Genomic DNA, 12855 nt, shown 5'->3' with positions numbered 1-12855 from the left:
GCTAAATGCTTCTATAAGCCTTGATCCAATATAAAAAAATAAGCAAAAAGAAAACACATGAACAAACCTGGAAGATCTCAAATCCAGCGATATCAAGGATCCCTATGAAGGACGCTCCCTGTCTCTGTCTGCGGTCCAGGGCTCTATTGATCCTGTGCACCAACCATCTGAACAGACGTTCGTACGTGGCCTTTGCCAAAGCCTCGACAGCAAAGTCAGCCTTGATCAAGAAACAAACACTATTAAGTTCACTGCACAGGGACTCAACACTTTCTAGGTATCAGGTTTGTAAATTATTACCTGTTCTTTTGTCTGGGCCTTCTGCACATACTCTCGGCCCACTTTGATCCTGGGAGTGAGGATAGCCCGGGTGAACTCCAGCACATTGATACCCAGCAGATGGCATAGTTTCTGAGCAGCTGTGTTATCAGGCATAGAGGCCTGGTCCTGGTTCTTCTCTTTCATGAAGGAAATGTTACCAAACTGGAGCACAGATGAAATCACCTTCAACATGGCTGTGAAGAGGTCAGACAAGAAGAGGGAAAGTGAACAAAATATGGATGAGACAAACAATTCTTATTCTTGCTTCCCTCTCCAAACCCCCTTGCTTACATATTGACTCCTCTGGGGTAAACCCCATTATGGCCATGGAGTCCATGGTTTGGGTGAAGTTCTCTGAATCACTCTGACCAGGAACAGGAATGGAGCCCCCACTGAGAAAGCGGTACTCATCAGCAGTTTCTAAGAGCAAGTCCGCTAAAGAAGAGAAAACAAGTGAAATAGAGATAACATGGATATTAAAAGAACAACGTATAATATGCATGAATATCAGCACATCACTGACAATCTTCCTCTTAATGCTCACCTCTTGTTTCCTCTGATGCGCCACACAGTAACTGGTAAAAGATATGAAATGTCCTCTCATCTTTGGCCTGACGAGTGGCACGAGACTTTTCAAGGAGGTCTAAATTAATGTCAAGGACATCTACAACCATCAAATGCTTAGTAATTGAGGTGCTTAAAAGTATTGTGCATTAGCTCTATTGCTAACCTTTTTACCATTTAAAATTGGGATCAAAACCTTCATATAAACAATTCTCATATTTTCATCAATGGATAATGCAAGAGTGTCAAGCGAGGAAATGCTGTCACTGGAAAGCAATGACTTCTACTGATCTGTCCGGGGACATGTAAAAGGATACAGGTCTCAATGTTGGCACCAACGATGTATCCCGCCACATCAAAATTAATGCGGATGAATTTACCCTGAAGAGGTTTGATGCCTTAGTTTATTTTGATAGCAAATGTTCAAACTCATGATAGTGATAAAAAAAACATTTCATGTCAAACAAATGCTTTTAGTGACGGCTTACAAATCTAGAGGAATTGTCATTCTTGACAGTCTTTGCATTGCCGAAGGCCTCCAGTATGGGGTTGGCTTGGAGAAGTTGTCTCTCGAGTTCTCCCTGCGGTACACAGGAAACACTGGATCAGCTTTACAATAGTACTGTGATAACAAAATAAAACACAAAATACTTCCACAGGGACCGTCTACTAAAATGCATCATTTAATGCTGCTCTCTTTGGACTAACCACTGATAATTCATATGAAATAAAGAAATGCATGACGAATTCTTGAGAAGCAGTGAAACAAATTGGTGCATTTTAGGGCCTGAAATGACGTTCACAAGACACAACATACATTTGCCACCACTGCCAGACCCAGGAGTAAATGATTCTCAACATCATTAAGATTAACAGGCCCTCATTAGCTATGCAATGAATAATATAGACATCAATAGTCTTTCAAATTAAACATATTAAAAGTTAACTCCTTACACAATTAAAAGACAACCTCTTGAAACAACGTTTCTGTGAGTTAGTTGAGAACCACTGTTGTAGAGCAAAGAGGGCAGAGCGATGCTGCATGTTCTAAAATCATACACAAGCTACATGGTGGCTGAGTTTTGCTAGCATTACTGTAATGCATTTCTGCAGTTGAGCATTGGCCGTGCAGCAGCCATCAATGCAGTAGCAGCAGCCAGTGATCAGTGCCGAGAAAGTCACTGTAGCTATAGGGGATGGTTGTATTATAGAATCTGGCAAGGAATGTCAGCTGGCCAACACTAAAAGCAAATATACACATATACACAGAGCAAGAGCTCGGCAAGTGACAAAAGGCACAGCAAACAATGTGTACACTACAAACCACATATTTGTGTACAGCGCACACACACACACACACACACACACACACACACACACACACACACACACACACACACACACACACACACACACACGGCTGCAACAACATAGCCACACCCACTCCAAATCTGAAGTCTGCACTCATTCTGCTGCAATTGCACACAATGTTAAGTTCAAATGGCCACCTCTGCAGCAGAAATGTCTCACAGTTCAACAAACACTCATGGCATTTACATGGCATTGGGAAGGGAAGGGAAACCAACCTTAGGTCCACTGGTTATTAAAAGAAAAAGAGAAAAAAAAGCAGGGCAAAACTAGAGCCCTGGAAGGGCCAGGCTTTCTTCAGTTAGAAGTCAGATAGAAAAGCCATATGCACAGGGGATATGATTCTCTTGACAAAAAAAGTGGAATCATATCAGCTACACTAAATATTACACATGGAAAGTTTCACCTCTACAATTTCTGATCCCCAATGAAAAACCCCAAGGTGTCTAAGTATTTTCATACTCACATATTCAATACTCTGAAGAATTGTGGGGGTAAATGAAGTTTAAGGGCAGAGGAAAATGGTGGATGGATGAACGTTGGGTGAACAGGATAAACAAACAAACAAAAAAGACAAATAAGACAACAATAACAACAAACATAATGAGGAGCTACATCAGTAGTGACAGTATAACTGTTTTGAGGTTACTCTGTTGAGTTAGTCTGAATCATCATGGAGTCCATTAAGAAAAAAGTAGGAAGAGAGAAAAGCAAAGGGATGCACAATCCAAACTCACCCTGTTCACCATAGTACTGCCCCTTGTTAAGGATCTAGAGCCATCCATCTGAACATGCGGGAAAGAGAGAATAACAATGCAGCAAGAAGCCAATGAAGGGAAACAAGTTCTGGGAGGAAGGTAGGCAAGGAATAATGCAGAGGAAAAATAGGTCTGATTGTCAGAAGGTGAGAAGATGAGCTTTAACTGTACCTGCAAGAAAATGCATTACATTGTGCACATAAATTTTCAGGATAAAATCCATTATTATGAATACAGTTCAATAATGTCAGATTCAATTACATCGTTTGAGTAAATCGAGACGGGGTTATGGAAGAAATTCAATGCTTTACAGAACCAAATAGAACTAATAAAATCACAAAGACGTGGCTGATATGAGTGTCATGGAAGAGTAAATAACCTTAGATTGATATATCTCTTTGTTCTGGTAAAGCAGTGTGCTAGAAAGTTAAAGACAAGAGGCTAAAGGCACATCCAGTGCTCCCACAGAAAAAAAAATATGATGAATTGTAAAAAATTTTTGACTAGTCTATTGACAGTGATTACAATCTGACCCAATTATAGGAAACATATGCAATATAAACTCAATTTTCTACATCTTCTCCATTTTCACTCTGATTTTCTCAGAAAGCTCTTCTTTTCTAAGGATGTCCATTTTCTAGGTGCTTGCCTTTCATTCTCACACCTGCGTTGTCGGCCTCTGACCTACCTGCAAAGCTTCCTTATTCCTACCAAGAGTGCCACTCTTATGGGAAGAAGCAACGTGAGCCAAGTACTGGATGACTTTTTTAGTGTTCTCTGTTTTCCCAGCTCCAGACTCGCCTCTAGAATACAGACATACATACAAAACTAAGTAAAGATCACCCATGTGCACAATGCATCACTTGTGTGTTTACATAATGAGCCACCTTAAACACATGGTCTAAAATATGAATGATGCATGTAAGCATTTTAAAAAGAAGGAATACACAAGTGTCCAAACACACATTCATATCACCATTAAATTTAGGGCCCATGCTGTGCATCCAAAGCGACAATTCTAAATAGAAAACAGGTGTGGCGGATAGAGGCTGCATCAGTATTGTTGTTTTTGAGAAGAATGTGGAGGAATGGAGCAAAAATAGCAGCTGTAAAAGATCTAAAAGAAGCAGGCACCTCATCCCAAATACACATCAGAAACCTAACCATGATGAACCTAAAGTGGGATTGTTGACAATGACAGGAAGGTTCTGGCAGGAAGACAGGATGACAGAGACACAGAGGGTAGGTCTTCATGCAAACATGTATGGAGACATGGACAGACACAGACAGGAGCCAAAATTAACATCACAGGCCCTCAGGGCCTCAGTTCTGTGTTGTTGCTTGCATCTGATTTTTGGCTCATTAAATATCAGTTAGAACACAGTGGCTCAACATTATTTAAATTACAATAGTAAAATTTTACTTTGAAACAATAAATACCATCAGCACTACATAGATAATAGCAACAAATATCGCAACAATTATTTAAGTGGCATTAAATAGGGCCCGAAAGAGCTAAGCGACAGAGCTGTAGCTGTGTTTGCAGCTGCATAGATGTGTGCGTGGGAGTATTAAATGAGTCAGCACAGTGAGTTATTACCATGGGTCACGTGGCCAGTTACTCAAACCACATTTGAAAATGACCCAGAACTCACTCAGAAATATCTAATTTTTGGGGTCACTCAGTGTCAAGACAGACGCCATACCCTTGGTTTTATTTTAGCTCAGACCTTAGCTATCTCTGTTATTCCAATATTTCTTGAAACACACAATCATGTGGAATAAAAAAAAAAGAAAAAAGAAAAAAAGAAAAACAACGGTTTTGTTCCATAGTTGCTTCAAATGTGAATACATTAAAATTATATTGATATATGCATGCAGGAATATACCTGACATCAAACACATGGAAGCAAAGAAGTCACATACATGCACACACGCTCAAGTGAGGAATACATTCTCAGAGTGACCCCTACTGAGATTTTCCTCACAGCAAATCACAGAGAACACAGACACACTGGGGTCCTTCTGCAGGCTACTCACGTGCAAAGGATTGACTGATCTTCTCTGTCTGTGTATGAAAAAACAAAAAACAAATCACTGCATTGCACGTGCCTTGTTTTGTGTAAACAGATTTATACATTTGGCCCCAACTAGAAAAAGAATAATGAATGAATGGATGGATGGAGTTTATAGATATCATACAATCCCTCAAAACAACACAGTGTAATAATCTGTACGAGAATGAGTATGTTATCTATGCCATTGTTTAGGCTTTTGTTACACTGAGCCTTCCTTCGTACTGATGAAATGCTCTGGACACCTCCACAGGACCTCACACATCACATTGAATGGTTGAGAGACCTACTCATTGTATGGATGCGGGAAAAGGAGTCAAACATGCAGAATGCTCTGGTCTTCAAATCCTCAGCTGTACATTCAACTGGCTGTTTGCATGTCAATCATTCTGTCACTAATTAGTAACATACAGCAGTAGGTCATCAGCTGCAGAGGTCTCTCCAGGCTGCCAGACCAGTCAACACTGAGGCCCACTGGGTGGATATTGTCTTAAATACTGCTTTTAACAGCTACTTTTAAGATTCCCACACATTTAGCCTGTAAGAATTCATACTGGTCCTACAGGTTCAATGACTGTAGTAACACACCTAGAAAATGCCATGGGGGACGGAAGTGAGTTGCCATATGTCCTGTGCTGTTATCTTAGGACGACACCCTGAGGCAGTGATGTTGCTCAATCGATGACTGATTTTAAATGTGATTGGAAAACCCAACAGAGGAGACACAGTATAATGTTGTGTATTGCTGTTACTAGTATAATACTATTATACTATGACTATCATGACCTCAATAAATATTCAATGATCGTGAAAGGAGTGCCACACCTAGCAATCTCTGTTGTAAAAAACGCAATCCAAGTTATTTCTTTTCACTTTTAAGCTTTTGAAAGCTGTAGACAATTATGCCAAACCTTCACTTTGCATTCATGGTGTGGCTTAGTGATCAAAGATCACAGATTCAACACCACATTCCAAGCCAGTTTAGCTGATAGCAGATGTAGAATTTAGTTTTAGTGTCAAAGTCTCTCAGGTGTCAGGAGTCAAAGATAGTGTTGAGAACCTTGCAGCATGCTGCGATAGGCAGCCTCTGATATGGCGTAGATGTGCGGGGGCATCTCGTGGCGTTTTTTCCCCCGATACATCTCCACAATGGACTCTGTGTAGATGGGCAGGTTCTTGTAAGGGTTCACCACTACGCAGAACAATCCTGAATATGTCTAGGAGAAACACAAAAACAGGGATATTTGCATTACCTTATTTTCAGAACAATTACATGGAGCTTTTTCTTTGAATATCAACCAGGACATTAGGCCCAATACAACTGTCTCTTGAATTTACTTGAATTTGTTTGAATGGCTTGGGATTCAAATTTTGTAATTCACTGGAACATGCAAATATATAATCTGACTACTTTCAATTTTGAGGTTCTTTTTTTTCCCTTATTCTTGCTCCACTGATTTAAGTGACTGATGCCAGGTCCAAGGAGTATATGTAATACCACACGCAGCATCGAATCAGACTGCCAACAATCACAACAGATAAAAATGTTTGCTTCACCTACTCATAAAATGTATTATTACATTCCTGAACAAGGCTCACCATACTGTATGTCCAGCTCTTTGTAAGATTTCACAACATCATTCACTTATAAAAGACAATTGTGACTAATAGGAATGCAGACAGTGATGTCATTTTCAACACAGTGCCCAACCACACCCAGATGTCAACCTTTTCATAATTAATTCCAACCAGGGATAAAGTCATGACTTCAAATCCACCTTTACCTTATCTCATATTGTGACACACACCTCTCAAAACTATTCCAACAATCCATCCCTGCTCTTCTCTTAATCTTTCCTCTCAGCTACTTTTTCCATTGTTCATTCCAGTGACAGGCAGCTACATTAATAGTCTATATATTACTAAAGTATACGCTGTTTATCTACATCAGTCATGTCATAATTAGTTCCTATGACTACGACCAATGCCCGTATGTATGTGTGTATCTGTCTATTGATCTATCCCACTTAACTTTTTTTGCACCCTTGTCCTGCTTTTTCTGAAACAGAACACAGACACCTCCTACTACTTCAGCACAGCAACTTTGTAAACTGACTCCTCACCTCTCTTTGTACCCCATATCAGTTACTCAGGAGATGCCAGAAGAGCTCAGCTCCAGTATGCATGCACAACAACATTATGGGCTGTATATGTACCCAACCTGCTTCCTCTTGTTCATCCATGCATGTATACAGGTGTATTGGTGTGAGGGAGTTTAAAGTACTTTTATGCTATCATAAAAATGATCTTCTTTCATATATTCATTATTGTGTGCACTAACATAGATCAAACCAGAGTAGTATCTTTCTCTCAGGTTGTGCAGCACAGAGGCTTCGTTGAGGCAGGTGAGGTCAGCCATGTCCTCCACTTTACTGAAGCGAGGAGGGTTCATTCGTTGCACCTCCTCCCTGGACAGGGTCAACTTCCGCTGGCTGTCTGTAAGCTCAACCTCCACTTCGTCGCCGCGCTCTTCTCGGATACTGGCAGACTGGGATTGAAAACAGAAGAGGTTTTAACAAAATAGCATGGGGGGAAAAAAAAAAATCAGTTGACCCAGAGTATTTGCTTGAGAAACTTGCTTGAGAAATCTAATTGACAACTGTAAACATCAAGATTCCATAGATTGGGGCCCAAAATCAGTGTATGTCCTCAAATCTCTCTCTCTCATCAACTCACTGAAGTAAACTCTTAAAGAGAATGCAAATTCATTGTTTGTGGATTGGCAGAAAACGTAAACTGTTGATGTTGCACTTTCTTTTTGATGCACCAAGAACAAACGGCTTTTAGAGCTGTCCTTGCACACTATGGAAGTAGATTTGACTAAAAATAAAACAGAGTGATCTCAAACTTAAAAACTTTTTATTCTGCACTGATAAGAAGAGATGATCAGTACTTTCTAGAAGCCAATAGCTTGGTTTCATTTTGGAAAATTGCAACAAAAAAATTTGATTTGTATTTATTGTGCTTTTAAAATATTAAAAACTCTGGTCTATCCCTTTAACTTTACAGTCAACCCTGCAACCTCCATTTATGATGAATCAAAAATTGCAGTTGGTGTTTGGCAGAATCTCTGCCAGTGAGCGTCATATTTGAGAACAGACAACAATCAATTGAAGGAGAAATAAGAAGAAGAGAACTTCCTTTGTTACTCTGGTAGACTTGTGCTTGTAAAACGGGAAGTACTCAGTTCTAGGACTGACCAGGTCACAAGAGTCAGTTTTGATACACTTTGTTCTCTCCGCTTCTTCATATGCACAACACACAAAATAATGTACAAGTGTGGCTGTGTTTGTGTATGAATGTGTATTTAGTGTGTCGGTGTGTGTGTTTGTGCAACAGTGTCATTTTCAGATCATGAGTTTAAAATGAAGTCAGAGTCTCTGCAATGGCCTCTTTAACATTATGGGACTGAAGGAGAGTATTGTGCTATTCATAGAGCTCTTTGTGAAACCAGTCCAGCAGTGAGATAGAACATTGAATTCATATGTCACATTGTACACCGTGCACTAATGCAGTGTATAAGGACTAAAGCAAAGTGGAACTGATTAAAGTCATCACGAGGGCCTTGTGATGATCATTAGGCCTTAATTTGTGAGAAAGCACAGCAAGGTGTGTTGAAGGAGGACAATGAGTATAAAAAACTTGTATTGTCATGGGGGGGGGATAAATAGAACATTTACACCTTGTACTGCTTTGCCCCACCTGTTTGACACACCTTCAGAGAAGGCACATACCTGAGGATAATAATTGACCAAATACTTAATAGTAAGATGGTGAAGAAATGTAAGAAAACTGCATTTACTGCTGAATATCAACTTATTTCACATCTTTGCAGTCACTTAGTTCTCAGATATATGTTGTTGCTTGTTATTAATTTTTCCTTTGTTTGGAGAACAGCAGCCTACCTCAAAGCCATGCTTCTCTGACGGCACCCACACCAGCCTCTTGGCTGCCCAGTCTGCCTGGCTGGCAGCAGAGAACATGGAGTTGGATGTGGGAGACCCCGGTGCTGCCCCCGATGACAAAAAGCGGGTGACATCATTGACGCCACCCCCTGTTGGCCTGGACATGGTACTACTGGCACTGGAAGATGAAACAAAAAAAACGCTAAAAAGTTAGTATGCATTGTGCTATCTCTCTCTATTTTTGCACTCTTCAGGGAAGCTGAAAACTGGAGTGTTAGACAGTGACACTGATTCTCTGTCAAGGCATTACAGACACACTTCACTGGTCTCATCCACACATATAAGAAGAGCAGTAGTTGCACGCAAATAGCATGATGGCCATATCCAGCTGCGATTGGGCCAGGAGTGGCCTAATTGAAAGACACAACAAATCATGGAGAAGACAGTTATGGAAGAAATGCAGTGGAAGGGTGAAGGGGTGGAGGGATGGAGGAACGGCAAGATACATCAATCGACTGAGTAAACTGACATGACAGTGAGAGGGGGAGGGATGGAGAGAGAGGGAAAAGGGTGGGATAGCAATGAAAAGAGAGGATCAGACAGGACTGAATCTGAAGTTAACTGAAAGAAAATAAATTAGCCTTGTAGCACAGGCCATTGGGCTCAAGCAGAGATAGAATACCAGTGAGGTCCACTACTGAGGACTAGTGGACACAGTAAAGCCAAAATGCCACTTCTCCTTGTAAACAGAAGCGGTATCTACTGTACAACATGAAGCAATCTTCTGGCTAGAATCTGCCCTGCCCAAAATGATGCATGGTTACCATTTAAAATTAGCTATTGCTGATGATGACTAGCACAGCCTTAGCACTGGGTCGGGGTGGTAGACTATGACCTACTGAATGTTATCTAGGATTCACCACATTGGTTAGTGCAGTTTGTTGTATAGGAAGATGGGAGAATGAAAATACTGTGTATGGACAATACAAAACTTCCATCAGATTTGGATTTAATTTGTTTTCTTTCTCAGGCACTTTTGTAAATATTTAGCACCATGACAGATTCTGCATATTGGTGATTTCATAAGAATCACAGTCAAAATCCAATCTTAATTGTTGTTGCAAACAGTTATTCCAAGATGGAAACTGGTAATTACACCAACTTTCATTTAAAACAACATTTGGACAGAATCATTAACATTCACAAAGCTGGTGACAAGAATCTTTACCTGCACATATTGTATAGTTTGTGACTGAAAATGTAATCCAAAGGAGCCATGATTCCTGAATCCATTAGCTCTGAAAGACCAAATTTGACTTAGTAAAAGGAAACATAGGTTTTTATGGAGAAAGGGGCCGACTCAAGCTCTTCTTAACATTTAAAACAAGCATGTCATCTGTCAACTTTGATCAGGCAGGTATGCCATTGTACCGACTTGTATGTGTGCTAACTATTAGGCGTCTCTATGCCTCAAGAAATATGTAATCATTCTTGATCCCTGCTATGTAGCTTTCTGTTTTTTTTTTGTTTTTTTTTTTGTGCTGTGTCTGTTCATGACAGGTCCCAGTCCCCAAACCTGCCGTTACCATACCTGTTACTCCAATGAAACTCTGGGTGTGTAAACATGTTGACAAAAGAAGTCACACCACCCAGCTAGTCAGTATGGAAAATATGTGATCCCTCAGTGGTATACAACAGTGCATCTGCTCTTAAAATGCTGGTATCTCAATGCAAGTCTTTTCTTAAAAACGTATAAAACAAATAAAAAATAATAATAATAATCCCACAGAGAGACAAAACCAACAATAAGATGGTCCAAATCTCAATAGGTTCCAACTTCCCTGCACTGTCTGAGGAGCACATCTCCAATGGGCTCTAATGGTTTTTGAATACATAAATCTTTAAAAACAGGTCAAAGAGTTGAAATCAATTAATTACTTAAAAACTTGGGCACTGTAGCTTATAGCAAATGCTACTCAAACAGGAGCAAACAGTGCATTTGTTTCAGGCTATTTTTGCTGTGATCATTTGTTTTCCTAATCACTACCACATTAGTGTATATGGAACATGAGAGCAATCTACAGTGATTGATTTTTGACAAAAGTGAAGATCCATGGCACAGGGGTTTAATCTTTACTGGGCTCGGACTACAAAGGTAATTATTGTTAGTATGAGTCATTCATTGTTTAATTTGAGTTTTCTTTTCAGCATGCAGACTGACCTAAACCAAATGCTGTTTGTAATTCAACTTTAACAATTATTATGGAAGCAGATCATCAATCCAAATGTGTGGTGCTGCTGAGTCCCATCGATGCTAATGATTTCACTGAAGCAAGTCTTCACACTCTCACACACTCACTCACACACACACACACACACACACACACACACACACACACACACACACACACACTCACACACACACACACTCACATACACACACACAGAGACCTCACAGGTTGTCGCAGTACAGCCGGACTGACCAGCAAAGTCGACCTGCAGCAGCTGGAGTTGCCAAAATCAGCCGGCTGTCTTCCATAGCAACACCCTGAACAGTGAGCTGCAGCCCACAGACAAAACCTCCGAGTCTCAGCTGAGGTCATTCACTGCGGGGGTCCTGTGTGTGTGTGTGTGTGTGTGTGTGTGTGTCTGCCTGTGCTTGATTGTGGTGCGTGTGTGAATCTGGGAACGCCTTTTCCCCTCATCTGTGATGTGTCGGTGATGTGTCGGTGATAATATGGCCCACTGAGCAGAGGTGACATGATTAAGCTGCTGGTTAGAACAATGACAGTGTCTGCGGATCTCCGTTCATCTACCTGCATCTGAGCCAACCACACCTTCATCACAGGACATGAACAATCACATGGGCTACGTGAACCGCATACATGTGGCAGCCTCATAACCGACATATTTTACTGGTATTGATTGGTGGGATTTAAATTTATCATATTTTACACTTAGCTCACCGCAGGCGTACACCTTTTAATTATATTGATCAAAATGAGATATAATATGGCCATTGGACAAACAGGTCATCTCGATGTAAGCTTCCCTTCGAGGACATTTATTAAGATCAAGTTGAAATAAACGCGGCCGGTCAAACCAGTCTGATTTTTAGGCGTTATCCTGCCGCATTTAGACAGACCCGGCGAGGTTAGCCACCTCCACCGAAATATGGCACGTTTAGGATATTCCGGCGGCTATTTAGCAGTTGGATTAGAGGAAAGGTAGTTAAATCTCTCACCTTCAGGTCCGGCTCTGAGTCGTGGTTTTGGATGTGGCGTGAGGGAAGCCGGGATGAGGCGGTTTCTGGGCTATTTCTCTGCCTGAGCGGTCTATAGGCTACCGCATATGCGGCTTTTATCATCGCAGCGCTCCTCAGTGGAGCCGCACACTGAGAGTAACCCAGCCGGAGCACTGAGGGCACGGCCGCGGCTTCACTCCCCCACAGCGGCTTCCTGCCGACGGGCCAACCGGATACCAGGAGCCGGCTCTCCGACGGGCCCCGGACAAGACGGACTCCAATCAAAACCCGCGACCGAGCGGCGGACCCGCCTCATGAATGCGACTGCAGCTTTTTTTGCCCCACAGCTGGCATGAAACGGGAACGGAGACGAATGGCAGCGGCGGCAGCACAGAACCCGCCGCCATTAGCCAATGCTAACGGCCGGGGGGCGGGGTTCAGAGTGACTGACGTGTCCGGCAGCCAATGGAGGCGCTGCAGCAGGTGGCTGTGCGGCAGTCTCGCGCTAGAGTAGGGAAAATTGCGCGCCCTTTGTTTACCCCCTCTGTGGTGGCCAGAGA

At 41.5% G+C, this 12855-nt stretch overlaps 1 protein-coding gene across 1 annotated transcript in view; it reads right to left on the bottom strand.

Annotated features, from left to right (window-relative positions):
- myh14 (myosin, heavy chain 14, non-muscle) overlaps positions 1-12498 on the bottom strand; it is a 28103-nt gene extending 15605 nt beyond the window's left edge. Inside the window, exons 1-13 of the mRNA XM_029504525.1 lie at positions 12296-12498; positions 9052-9229; positions 7428-7634; positions 6147-6303; positions 5052-5079; positions 3700-3814; positions 2720-2731; positions 1374-1466; positions 1203-1266; positions 866-964; positions 613-756; positions 301-515; positions 68-220 (exon numbers count right to left, since the gene is read on the bottom strand). Coding sequence (XP_029360385.1) covers positions 68-220; positions 301-515; positions 613-756; positions 866-964; positions 1203-1266; positions 1374-1466; positions 2720-2731; positions 3700-3814; positions 5052-5079; positions 6147-6303; positions 7428-7634; positions 9052-9216 — 1452 coding nt within the window. The 5' untranslated portion in view covers positions 9217-9229; positions 12296-12498. The remainder of the gene's footprint in view (positions 1-67; positions 221-300; positions 516-612; positions 757-865; positions 965-1202; positions 1267-1373; positions 1467-2719; positions 2732-3699; positions 3815-5051; positions 5080-6146; positions 6304-7427; positions 7635-9051; positions 9230-12295) is intronic.
- Between the last annotated feature and the right edge of the window lie 357 nt (positions 12499-12855).

Source organism: Echeneis naucrates, chromosome 6, assembly GCF_900963305.1.
Source record: "Echeneis naucrates chromosome 6, fEcheNa1.1, whole genome shotgun sequence".
Classification (NCBI taxonomy): domain Eukaryota; kingdom Metazoa; phylum Chordata; class Actinopteri; order Carangiformes; family Echeneidae; genus Echeneis; species Echeneis naucrates.
This window is presented reverse-complemented; position numbering and strand designations above follow the sequence as displayed.